General features: G+C 42.4%; 1 protein-coding gene across 1 annotated transcript in view; it reads left to right on the plus strand.

Moving 5' to 3' along the window:
• hyal4 (hyaluronidase 4) overlaps positions 1-8754 on the plus strand; it is a 29396-nt gene extending 20642 nt beyond the window's left edge. Inside the window, exons 3-4 of the mRNA XM_033635009.2 lie at positions 1523-1612; positions 3026-8754. Of these exons, the coding sequence (XP_033490900.1) occupies positions 1523-1612; positions 3026-3526 (591 nt within the window). The 3' untranslated portion in view covers positions 3527-8754. The remainder of the gene's footprint in view (positions 1-1522; positions 1613-3025) is intronic.
• The last annotated feature ends 5447 nt before the right edge of the window (positions 8755-14201 follow it).

The raw sequence follows: 14201 nt of genomic DNA on the forward strand, positions 1-14201 counted from the left end.
ATCTAGTGGAGCTCCACTGAAAAGCAGTTCAGGTACAAACCTAGAATGCTGCGGTTTCCTAGTTCTCCCCAAACTGCACCACCACAGCCAGAGGGAGGCTTTGTGTTTCAGCCGACTGCTCTGCTGATTCTTAAGAAATAACCTTTAGAATATCTGTGTCATGTAGAAATAAGGTATATGATTATTCAAAAATAAGTTCTAGATATAAAGTGGATTTTGTTTCTTTAATTATGACTTATTTGAGCGCCAGGTCTTCTTCACTTGATGTTGAACAGAATCAGAAGCGCCATCTTGTGGCACTTTGCTCCACATTATTTTTATTTGGTAACATTTATTTTATTTTTTTTTTACGTGTGTATGATATGTCACGAAAGAACTAACTCATTATTACATTTCTTGTGCTTCCACTTGTCACTTGTAAAAACCCTAAAAATGACTTAAAGGGGACAGTTCACCCCAGAATCAAAAATACACATCTTTCCTCTTACCTGCTATGTTTGAATCTAGATTGTTTTGGTGTGAGTTGCCGAGTGTTGGAGATATCAGCCATAGAGATGTCTGCCTTCTCTCCAATATAATGGAAGTAGATGGCACTCGGCTTGTGGTGCTCAAAGTGCCGAAAAATACATTTGAAAAACTCCACAACAAAAGCTCCTTTGACACTGCCTGTTCAAGGCGGGAATAATGTGCCGTTTTGCAGCTTCACTGTGCTGTATTTAAGGTACGATCATGGAATGGGGGGACAGGGTGGCCTCACCTTTAAGCCGCCATGAGAGGTAGTAACAGTGCCAAAATGGTGTCCATATGAACAAGACAGCTGGCAGAAAAGGATCATGGGTGGCACATGTGACATTTTGACATGTTACGTGTATGATCCATTGTGGGAGATTTAGAAAGTAGCTGCTAGCAGTTAGCGGCTAACTCAAAGAAGAAGAACAGCAAGCAGGAAGAACCAGATATGTCTGCAAATTAGGAAAACAATGAGATTCAGGAGCTCCTTACCCTCTGAGCAGAGGACGAGATCAGCCGCCATATAACAGGAAAATGATTGTTACTGCCATGTCTCGCCGTTGTTATCGAGCCTCTCGTCTATGTGTGGATGCATACTCCCTTCTGGCAGGGATGCGCTTGGCTTATGTAGTTCCATAGAGAGAAAATAGTTCCTGCATGAAACTGCCCATAACAAGGTCTGTGGATTATCTTGAGTAACCGAATCATGATTTCTGTAAAGAGACATTGTTGTTGAGATTTTCAAATGTATTATTTTGGCACTTTGAGCACCACAAGCCGAGTGTCATCTACTTCCATTATACTGGACAGAAGGCAGACATCTCTATGGCTGATATCTCCAACACTCAGCAACTCACATCAAAACTATCTAAACTAAACTCTGCAGGTAAGAGGAAAAGATGTGTTATGATTTTGGGGTGAACTGTCCCTGCGACGTATTTTGGATGATTTGTTGTGTTAGTGACGGAGACAGAATTTTGATGTGACGTCTGTTTCTGTGTGTTTCCTGCAGAAAGACTTGATCCACACCGTCGGGGAGAGCGCTGCTCTGGGAGCTGCAGGATTCGTCATCTGGGGGGACCTGAACCTGACCTCATCCAGGGTATGTGTCCTTTGCCTGAAAGCCCCCCGAAATCTTTACCCTCTCTTATTCTCTGTGAACAGTCTCACAGAGGGGAAAGACTCGCTCTGTCAGCTCATGATTCATTGATTTAGACGAATATTTATATAGAGGTCATACATTGTGGGAGTCAAACTTTCTCTTGTATAATTTGCGCCGTGGAGACAGATAAAATTTGACTGGGTACTTTCATGTGAAAAACATTCCTTCCTCAGGCCTCTTGATTTGTGTCAGACTCCAAACAAACCACAGCAGTAAATATAGTCAGACAATAGAAAGTTGACATCATGTGGTCGCAGCGCATTGTGAAAGCACTCTTTCAACCACATTTTGAAAACTATAATGCCCATGTTTTTACAGCCTGCAGTGATCCTGTCTGCATGGAAAAGAGTTAATCGAAACAGCATGTGACTGTTTCAGAATCTCAGAGAGTGTTCCTGAGTAAATCTGCAGCTGCTCTTCAAAAATTTGAAATTCAGTTTGCAATTTGCACATCTGATATCCTGCAATGTCACCCACCTCAACTCTTAAAACCTGCTCTATCAGCTTGGTTTGGACAATCTGTAGTTAGCTGCCAGACCTGATGTCAGCTATCATTTTCTTGGTACTTAAATGCCATACGATCACAGGGCTGACACATAGAGACAGACAACCATTCACACTCACATTCACACCTACGGACAATTTAGAGTCACCAATTAACCTGCATGTCTTTGGACTGTGGGAGGAAGCTGGAGCACCTGGAGGAAACCCACGCTGACACAGGGAGAACATGTCAGAGCACCTGGAGGAAACCCACGCTGACACAGGGAGAACATGTCAGAGCACCTGGAGGAAACCCACGCTGACACAGGCAGAACATGCAAACTCTGCACAGAAGGGCTCCCCCACTCAGGGTTCAAACTCCACCACCTTGGATTCAAACCGTGAAACCTGCAAAATGCAGGTTTAAGACAATGCCTTAAACCTGCATTCTTCCTAATGGCCAGCAGGGGGCGACTGCACTGGTTGCAAAAAGAAGTTTTGCATTGAAGTCTGTTAAACAATAAGCCCACTTCTCACTAGTACATGTCCAATAGATTTTTACCAAAGATGGTTTCTTTGGGTTTGCAATTACCTCAGGATCAATGGCGCTGCTTGTGATTGGTTAGAAGGTGTGTGGGTAGGAACTCAACACCACAGAGATTGCTACTGCACAGACTCTGGCTCCAAATGACATCATCAGCATAAAATGACAGCGGCTGTATCCGGGATATATCTGCTTTTATTTTTCAATGACAGGAAGTGGAGATGTGTAGTCTGTCTATATATACAGTCAGTGTTTGGGAGTGAGAACATGTTGCACGTGACTCAAAGTGCATCACATGATGACTCCTCTGTGTTTTGTTCCAACAGCATAACTGCACCAAGGTGAAAACCTTCCTGAGCCACCGCCTCGGCCTGTACATCACCAACGTGACACGTGCCGCTGAGGTCTGTAGTGACTTCCTGTGCCAGGGGAACGGCCGCTGCATCCGTCGGGACCCCCTCGCCCATCATTACCTCCACCTGAGTGCCTCCAGCTATCACATCCGGCCCACTGACAACGGGGACTTTACTGTCACTGGGTGGCACTCGCAGCATGAACTGGAGCTGCTGACGGAGAGGTTTCGCTGCCACTGCTACGAAGGCCATGAGGGCGAGCGCTGCGACAGCATCAACAAAGTGAAGGAGGATGACGGGCCGTGGAGGGAGGAGGAGGAGGATGAGCAGGAGAGGCGGAGGACAGAGTGGGAGGATGAGCAGGGTGAAGGGTGGGAGGGAGGGGAGAGTGAGGCGCCGCTGATCGGCTGCAGCCTTCACCTGATGGTGCTGATGCTCCTGTTGAACTTATGGTTAGTAAAGACGGTCGTATGATGCACTCTGACTAAAGGAGGAGTCACAAATGTTACTTTTCAACACACAGGCAGACAGACAGGTCGTTGGTTGGATTTGAACTGAGAACGTAACCGTTTCACCCGATGCACCAGCAGCAGCAGCCGCTTTAAAAGATTTACCAAATGTATCCATGAATCTAGTGAAAGTTTTTTACTAAACAATTATCATTTTTGCTGCTTCCGTTTTTGCCCAATAACACAAACTAACTGATGGAGGCAGCAGGAGACCAGCAGCTCCTGTGTTCAGCAATGTTAAATTACAGTTTTTCAATGGAGTCTGGCTTTGGAGAGAGCGATATAATGGCTTAATTTTCCTGTTGGAAATCGCTTTCTGAAATTAAGTTAAAGCAATGAAAGTATTCTAAATATAGCGTACACTTAAACTGATAACGATTTCTTTAGGTGCCTGAAATACGTTTTGTTGCTGACCCCTTCACAGCAGCACATTGCTTGGCTTCTGTGTCAGTACTGTGGCCTGCTTCTCCAAACTGGGGCATGCCGACTATCATCTACTGTAAGTACCTCATACATTCCCACAAAAAAAGATCTGAACTATCTCTTTAATATTCAGCTGCTGAGTGAGAGAGAAACTATTAAAGTGAACGGTGTTCAATGTGAACTCAAAACAGGTGCTGCGTTGAAAAGTAACACGTGTAAAAAAGGAGTGTGATGGCACTTTACATGACAGGACATGAGGTTTGGCATGTTGACAAATGAAGGTTTGGTTAATTCAGTACAATCAGGTGAACTGTAATTAACCTATGCAACAAACCTCCTGCAAAGACTCGATCATCCAGCGTCACTGCAGAGCCGATGGTCTGATCAGAGGGATCGTGTTTTAACTGCTCGCTGCAGGATGACTCTCTAATTTGTTTTGTGGAGACACAACAGTCAAATCATTCAATAGAAACCAAAGAGTGCTACTACCACTCAGTCATATGTAGGAAAATAATCACTAACATTTGGGGGGCTGATTTGTGGTGGTTTTGATTTCAGATGGCACAAAACTTGTTTTTCTCCTCAACAATAAGCTCTTATTTTACTTGACATTATACATGAAGTGTGTATTTTTTTTGATTTTTTTTTTTTTGTACTGTTGCTTACATCATACTCTCGAAATACGGCATGTCAGGAAACGCCACATATTTGAGCCTGTTGGGACATGGCGTGCACATGTTGTAGGTGCTAATGATTTCAGAATATTATGTATCTGTGTCCTCTCTATATCGATATAAGTAAAGAGGATCAGGTTTGTTTTTCAGTGATTACGTAGAGATTGATTTCACTATATCTCAGTTCGGACGATTCAGATCACGCAGACTGTGTTGTCAGTTTTTGATGATGTTTCATCTTGTTGTGACTGAGTGGACCAAAGTGTCTCTGAAGCCGATGTACAGTACTGTAGGTATGACGAAACACTGAACAGGATGTAAAAGACGGCACATACTGTATCTGAATACATGACTCAGCAGCTCTCTGTGGTTCTGCAGTTCTTTAACACCTACTTGTTACCAAAGAGGAATCATCTCCTGCAAAAATATGACGAAGTAGAAGACTGCCATTAGACTGAAGCAGGTTAGAGGGTCTGACACTTTATACCAAACAGAGTCCACAGAAACTGTTCTCACTGTACTGTTAATGCCTCCAGTTGGTTTGATGTTCTGTCTCTTTCTCTGTCTTGATTATTGTTTACCTGGACCAATCCAGGTTTAATCCAAGAGCAGCTAACTTCAGAAGGATGCAGGGTTATTACAGTTAAAGCCCCAGTGTGTCGGATTCAGGGGGATATATGGGAAGAAATGGAAAATAATCTGATAAGTCTGTTTCCTTTAGTGTATAATCACCTGAAAATAAGAATCATTGTGTTTTTGTTACCTTAGAATGACACGTCTACACAGGGAGCAGGTCCTTGTCTGCAGAGATCACCATGTTGCACTGTCACGTTTCTACAGAAGCCCAGAACACACAAACCAAACACTAGCTCCAGATAGGGTCATTGGCATCTTCTGCATCAGCCACCATAGTTCACAGCCCCTCCACAACAAGAGCATTGGAAAAACACAGATTTTTTTAACGTGAAACTGCTTTATTCAGTGTTTTTACCGGTTTAAATCATCAGGGGTCTCATTTATAAAACAGTGTGTGGGATCTACACTAAAAACCTACAGACAAAAGCCTAAAATGATGTGCGCCAAAAAATATTTGACCTTTCACCTCACCATCCGTGTCTCCAATTTCCTGTCTCCAAAATGTTCATAAGCATGGGTCAAAGTTTCTTCCATGAAGTCTGTTTTTATCGATCACAACTTCTGTGTGGGAAGTGCTGACGCCTCGTTCAGGCCTCGTTTTGTGCGTATGCAGTATTTAAACATGAGACCCATGGTCCGTTTATTTTGGAGAGGAAGAGACCTCTGAGGATAATTCAGCCGAATTATCAGAATTAACAGAATCCAAATCAGGAGTAATTTCAGTCCTCACTGCTAGTCACCACTAAATCTCCCTAAATTTTACACTTAACTAAAGCCTCAAATTTGATATGAAAAAATTTACTTAACTAAAATAAAAACAAACTACACTTAAAGAAAAGAAAAATACTGAAACGTTGCTGTGCGCTAACAGAACAAACTATATGAAATTAAAAATATACAGGAAACATCTTTAGTTTTAGTCTTTGTCATCTTGGTCAAATGTGTCAACACGACAAACATGACAAGGCACTGGCACATGTGGTTACTGAGACTGAGGCGTCAACATGACTGAGTCAACTTCCACAAAGCGTTGTGTTTGTATCGTCTTGTATCTCGCCCCTGACAAATAAGCCCCACATTACAATATACAAAAATAGAAAAATGGAAACTGAAACTAATAAAAACTAAACTTTTTTTAAGAATAAAAAATAAACTAAAACAAGCAAAGCCACCCTGGAAACTGACTGAAAATAAACTGCACTAGGACCAAAAATGAAAAACAAATGAAAAATGCAAAACTTGAATAACTCTGGTCGGAAGTGACAAAACGATCTCCACTTGATATTTGTTTCCTCACTCTGATGCTTTCGACCTTCATCAGCACATGAAGTTTTCTTAGTCATCATAAAACTGTAAATGTTTAAACTTTAACTTTCATAAATGAACATTAATTTTCTAGCATGGTACCCATGTCCTAGTTTACTGTCAGGCTTTTGATTTATTACTTGACTTTTGCAAAGATTGGAAACTCTACTTTTCCATCACGTTTGTCCTCTAAAATATGACTGGTGCCGTCATAACTTCCTCCTCCTGTCAAAGGAAGAATCCCACTGGACGCATGTTGTGAAAGGCTGAGTATTCCAGGCCAAAGTTTAATTTACATTGCTGGTGTAAGGTCAGGTCGGATGATTGACGCAAATCATGTGACTCTTATTTTAACCACGATTGCAGTCCTTCCTTAACCTTAACAAAAGTCATGTTAGTAACATAAACTTAGTCAAAACTTGACTATAAAAGCGGCAGCGCAGAAAACAGTCACATGGATGATGTCATGTATGTGACTAGGTTTAAGCGTTTGTGTGCTCAGAAAACTACTGGTCTGATTTAATAAAACTTGGTGAAATGGTGAAGCATGGGCGCAGGAAGGACCCATTCAATTTTGGAGCAGATCAGAATCACAGGACAGATGCAGGAATTATTTTTCACTTCGCATTAAACATTAAACATTCATTCACAGCTTCCACATCGGGACGACGTTATCAGCTGCGCTATCAGTACAAACAACTATAACCGTGCTGACAGAGCTAACAGTGATCGATCAAACCACACTGCTGTATGAGCACCGCTCTCCCTCGCACAGTGCAGAGCGGCAGCAGTTAGCCTGTCAGTGGGGACGTTAAGAACGGTTTGCTGCTAAATTGATGTTCTTAATGCCATGTATTGCACCTTCAACATTACAAGATGAGGCTCTCTGAGTGTTCTTCTAGATTGTAATCGTTTTGGAAAACACCAGAAACGATTTTGCTCTTTAATTAGGAGCATCAGATCAGAACAAATTGGTCTGGAGGGCAAAGACATATGATAGTTTTGAGGCTTGTTGAGGTCAGGAGAAGTGCTTTCTCACTCAAGTTAAAAAAAAAAAGTAAACTAGCGCAACTAGAGATGTGTCCTCAGATCAGTTTGTGCCACCTCAACTCGGTCTCACTCTGAAATCAATGACTGGCTAGAGACGCTGACGAAAAAGTCGTCCTTTCACATTGGCATGATACACCGCCGGTCGCTGTTATTGTTTAATGGTGCCTGGCAGTGTTAGGGGAAACAACAATGGGACAACAATGAAAGTTAAGATGGCAGGTGTCCAAGGAGGGCAGGCAGGACGGGTGATGGATGGGTCCAACAATCCGACTTCCGATTGTAAAGCCAAACCCTGTTAATTCTTGTGTGTGTGTTTGTTGTTGGAGGACAAAAACGTCAATTTGCAGTGTTTTACTGACATAGTGCTTTTATTTTGAAAACAGCCAATACATGTAACAAGCTGAAGTTGTCACGGCATCCCAGAACGTCATCAACCAACGCAGCCAGGGTACCGTGCACTTCATATCTTGATGTGGAAAGTCCGTGACCAAACATCAATATGTGACGAAGTCGGAGTGAGAATGAGTTGGCCAACTAGAGCAAGTCCATTCCCACTTTGTTTACAATCACACCACTCTTAAATTTCTCTTGGCGCTCAGTCTGAACCCACTTGTATGTTTAAACTACAGCATTTCTTTTATAGCATCTGCACACAAAGAGCTCAGTCACTGTCAACTGGAATTTGAAAACTGTTCTGAGTTCCAAACCAAATTTACCACAGACCAGAGACCTGGAGCATTTACAGTCAAACCAGACCCACAACAGAGGTGGACCTGAGACCCGGTTCAGTGTCATGTCATCCCAAATACGTATAATAAAAGCTGAGTTTCGGGTCTTTAACGTTAAACATGTAGCATCTGTGACGTGTCATTGTCACACCAACCCTGGTTTAAAGTGAATCAGTACTTTGATCTCACACCAGCCTTCAGGTGAAGTTCAGGTCTGTAGGGTTTCACTTCTCTCATCATGCTGCAGTAACTCTTTCCTGCACTTCCTGTGTTTTTTTTCTCTGAAGATTGTAAACCAAATATGCAACAAGGACTATGCAACACATGTAATGTTACCTGAATGTAAATGCACTGCAAATAAAGACTTTTCTTCACTACACCTGTGTGTCTATATTATTTCTGCACACATAACATGGACTTCAGAGGAGTTGTTGAAGAAACAACTTTTACTTTGTGCAACATGTATGACGAACGTTAGAGCCTCTAAAGTATTCCAGCCTGCAGACTTCAGTCTTCTTGGTGAAACATACCCTGAGCGAGAAACTGAAGAACGATAAAAGCCAAACCCAAAAACCTGAATCACCAAACCAGCTGCCTTCAGTCCAAATACTGAGGGCTGAAAAGAGGAAGAGGCGCGGACGGAGAGGTTACACTCCCTGAATTTCTCACAGATGATGACACATGAAAAATACCACACATTGAAAAACCTCTGAGTGTTACATCTGAAACATCCGTCTCTCATCCTTTCATTCACTCTCAAACTGTTTCAATATGGGGCAGAAATCTCAGGAGCTGAACGAACAAAAAATGATATTGATCATTTGATGTGTGATATGGGGAAAGTAAGTCCTCAATTGTTTATTTGTTGGACACGTAAAAAAATGCTAAAGATTTTCCCTTCAAAACATTTTCTAAGGTCAGTTATTAAACTTCAGAGGCCTCAGAACAAAAAATGAATACAAAGGCAATGGTTGAGTCATCAGTGAATCACTGGTGTGGATCAACAGCACCATCGACAACCTTTTGCAACGAGGCAACACTGGCAGAACGTTACGGCCAAGGCTGGACCCTTAAAGTCCAAAATAAATTAACTCCATGGACACTTTGTGAACTACTTAACCACATAGCATCAATCACGGAAATGCAACCATCTCCTCAGTATGGCTTTACTGTACTTAAAGCTGAGGTGGGCAGAAATCTGTATAGCACAAAAAATAAATGAAGAGTGGCAGAATTTCAAAACACCACCCTCCTCCTGCAGCTCTCGCCTCTCTGTCTTAAGCCCCTCCCACCAGACAATCACTTCATACAGTAACCCAGTGTTTGCAATACATTCATTTATTTCATCTTATTTCATATTAGAGATCCCTCTCTGTTCATCAGACCACAAACGAGATAAGAATCAGCTAGCTAGCCGGCCAGTGGTCCCTCCACTGCACTCCACTGATGGGAGGAAAGCAGGTCGCAGCTTGGGAGATTTGATTCGGTGTAGATTTGCAGTAATGATTGGTAATATGTACAGTACAGGCCAAAAGTTTGGACACACCTTCTCATTCAATGCGTTTTCTTTATTTTCATGACTATTTACATTGTAGATTCTCACTGAAGGCATCAAAACTATGAATGAACACATGTGGAGTTATGTACTTAACAAAAAAAGGTGAAATAACTGAAAACATGTTTTATATTCTAGTTTCTTCAAAATAGCCACCCTTTGCTCTGATTACTGCTTTGCACACTCTTGGCATTCTCTCCATGAGCTTCAAGAGGTAGTCACCTGAAATGGTTTTCCAACAGTCTTGAAGGAGTTCCCAGAGGTGTTTAGCACTTGTTGGCCCCTTTGCCTTCACTCTGCGGTCCAGCTCACCCCAAACCATCTGGATTGGGTTCAGGTCCGGTGACTGTGGAGGCCAGGTCATCTGCTGCAGCACTCCATCACTCTCCTTCTTGGTAAAATAGCCCTTAAACAGCCTGGAGGTGTGTTTGGGGTCATTGTCCTGTTGAAAAATAAATGATCGTCCAACTAAACGCAAACCGGATGGGATGGCATGTCGCTGCAGGATGCTGTGGTAGCCATGCTGGTTCAGTGTGCCTTCAATTTTGAATAAATCCCCAACAGTGTCACCAGCAAAACACCCCCACACCATCACACCTCCTCCTCCATGCTTCACAGTGGGAACCAGGCATGTGGAATCCATCCGTTCACCTTTTCTGCGTCTCACAAAGACACGGCGGTTGGAACCAAAGATCTCAAATTTGGACTCATCAGACCAAAGCACAGATTTCCACTGGTCTAATGTCCATTCCTTGTGTTTCTTGGCCCAAACAAATCTCTTCTGCTTGTTGCCTCTCCTTAGCAGTGGTTTCCTAGCAGCTATTTGACCATGAAGGCCTGATTGGCGCAGTCTCCTCTTAACAGTTGTTCTAGAGATGGGTCTGCTGCTAGAACTCTGTGTGGCATTCATCTGGTCTCTGATCTGAGCTGCTGTTAACTTGCCATTTCTGAGGCTGGTGACTCGGATGAACTTATCCTCAGAAGCAGAGGTGACTCTTGGTCTTCCTTTCCTGGGTCGGTCCTCATGTGTGCCAGTTTGGTTGTAGCGCTTGATGGTTTTTGCGACTCCACTTGGGGACACATTTAAAGTTTTTGCAATTTTCCGGACTGACTGACCTTCATTTCTTAAAGTAATGATGGCCACTCGTTTTTCTTTAGTTAGCTGATTGGTTCTTGCCATAATATGAATTTTAACAGTTGTCCAATAGGGCTGTCGGCTGTGTATTAACCTGACTTCTGCACAACACAACTGATGGTCCCAACCCCATTGATAAAGCAAGAAATTCCACTAATTAACCCTGATAAGGCACACCTGTGAAGTGGAAACCATTTCAGGTGACTACCTCTTGAAGCTCATGGAGAGAATGCCAAGAGTGTGCAAAGCAGTAATCAGAGCAAAGGGTGGCTATTTTGAAGAAACTAGAATATAAAACATGTTTTCAGTTATTTCACCTTTTTTTGTTAAGTACATAACTCCACATGTGTTCATTCATAGTTTTGATGCCTTCAGTGAGAATCTACAATGTAAATAGTCATGAAAATAAAGAAAACGCATTGAATGAGAAGGTGTGTCCAAACTTTTGGCCTGTACTGTACGTTGATGCTGTCCAGCGTCAAGTCTGTATTTGAGCATGTGACGATACTAGAAAATATATGGTAACTCTTTCAACACTAAATCTGTACTACTGTACACCACTGATGACAGCAGCAACAGAAAGTTAGCTGATCTGGTGGGACGTCGAAGTTTGCATCGGCTGGATCCAGGTTGCTGCACCCGCTGACTGGAGGTCCAGAGCTGCTGCCCACTCTCCTCCCAGCAAGGTGGTCTGTAGAGGGCTGTTTCAAGACACTCTGGGGGCCCCAGGCAAGAGGCACCTTGGAGAACCCCCCCCCCCCCCATTGTGAGGGACAATGTGGGACAGTGCAAAGTTTTAGTTTTTCATCAGAGACTTGTCACAGCACCAAAATTGGGACCCACAGTACGATACCAGTGAAAGTATCACGGTTCTGAGCAGTATCACGATACCACAGCAAAAATGAGGCAGATGTGCCTTTTGTCATTTATAAAAAGATAAATCACTTTTCTATAATAACTTATCTCACAGTAGTGGTACCTGAGGTACCGTAGTACTACGGTACTCCAACAATGCTAGCGCGGGTAGCAACCGATCATGCAGGATATGGTCTCAATTTGTGTGACGCGTGAAAAGAGACAGAAATGCTGTGCAGTCCTGCACAATGCTGGACGTCTGGTCACCCTACTTCCAGGCAATTGCCTAGTTTGCCTGTCCGGTTGCGACGGCCCTGGGTCTGTAGAGGCGGGGAGTGAGGTGGAGGACACACTGTGATTCAAGGCTCTCGCTAACAGTGGCTCCATAAATTTGAACTTGAAGCTGCAGCCGTGGCCCCTTGGCCCCAGTTAGCAGAAGGCTAAATGCATCATGAGTTAGATTTTCTAAAGCCTGAAAACAGAGCCGAGAGGAGGTGCAGAAGTCCAGTTTTCTCTCTGAACACTTGAGTGATTTTTGCTCAGTATACAAAAATAAAACTGCATACCCCAGCTTCAATCAGAAAAGAGGACAAAGCTCACAGAGAGATGACTGACGATTAATGAAAGAGACTATAATCACTACAGTGAGTGCAACAGGCTTAAAACATAAATAAAATACTGTCGGCTAACACACTTCTTGTACAATTAGCAGCAGAATAAAATATGACTGAGCCCAGAGGAGGAGGCACCATCAGGTCTTGTTACAGGCCAAATCAAACAACTACAGTACCTTTCATCTAAAGAATACACTGAACAAATAATAATCTATCAGCCACAGAATAAGAAGGTTTCCACTGGCAGAGGCAAGGCCTAGAGAAGTCAGAAACAAGTGTCATTCAGTGCCATTAAAATATCAGTTATTTCACTGCCATTATATCAGATCATATCAAATATCAGATGTTTTAAATACAAAAAACAAAATAACTTCAAACCAGGCAAAAATAATTTACAACATCAAAATGAGGATCAAATCAACAGGGTTATTAACACAGCTGGGCCTGTAAACTGATCCCCAAACCTGAGGACTGCTACTCACTCCACACTTTAACACTACAAACACTGCAGTATAGAAATAGAGAAGTGAAGCAAAAGGCACACTTAAGGTGACTTTAAGTGACACGTCGGCCCCAACAGAGCCGCAGTAATGAGGGAAGTCTAATGTCACACCAGGCAAAATTCAGAAAGAAGTGTTTTTATGACTGTAGGCAGAGATGTGCAAGAAAACATCCAAATGCATCTTGTTAACTGACTTAAAAGATAATGGACATCACCCGTTGGTTTGTGGACTGACGTTTTGAAGCCTCGAGTTCAGCATTTCGGAGATTCAGGGGTGCATCTGACAGAAGCCGAGGACAGCCGACAGCTGAAACTTAAATAGGTGAAACTTTAAGCCTTCATAAAATAAAAAAATGGTTCATATTAAAAGAGTCACCCCTGTACAGCTGTCATGAAGGAGGAAATTAGCTCTAGAGGCCAAATCCGTTTTTTTTGTACCAGGCTGTAAACATGTTTATTTCTGCTGTAAAGTTGGGCATTTTAACATGGAGGTCTGTGGGGATTGACTCGCTTCTGGAGCCAGCCTCTAGTGGTCATTAGAGGAACTGCAGTTTTGGCACTTTGATGTTGGCTTCATTTTTCGGCCCTGGAGGTTTCCACTTGTTGTAAACCAAAAATAAAAAGCAATGTGTTACAAAATGCTGCTTTTAGGTACTGTGCACTTCAATAAAATCTGTCATGCCATGTATTTATCCATTAACTACCTTATTTATCATCTCCCAAATGTCTTTGTTCATCATCTATACTTCCACTGACTTCATTAACGAGGCCCCCCAAAATAAAAAAAGTCCTCCCATCTGTTGCTTTTTTTGAATTATTTTATTTCACTACTCTATTTATGCGCCTATCTCTGTATCTCTCTTTCAGTCCAATAAGCTTTATTGGCATGACGTTTCTTTTGTGTTGCCAAATCACAGTTACAATTTAAGACAGTGAAAATTCAAAAACAATTAACAACAATGTATTGTTACAAAATCATAGTCAAACACTTTAAAGGGGAAAAAACAAATTAAGTGAAGGAGTAAATAAAGAGGCAGAGTGTGATTTGTGATGAGATGAACTGTATGTTTTTATAAATTGTGTTGGATGTCGATGAGATAACGATCAATCAGAGTGAAGAAACAGTTTCCTCTCACACATGAAGCAGCAAAAAAACAGAGACG

The sequence above is a fragment of the Epinephelus lanceolatus genome, chromosome 5 (assembly GCF_041903045.1).
Source record: "Epinephelus lanceolatus isolate andai-2023 chromosome 5, ASM4190304v1, whole genome shotgun sequence".
Classification (NCBI taxonomy): domain Eukaryota; kingdom Metazoa; phylum Chordata; class Actinopteri; order Perciformes; family Serranidae; genus Epinephelus; species Epinephelus lanceolatus.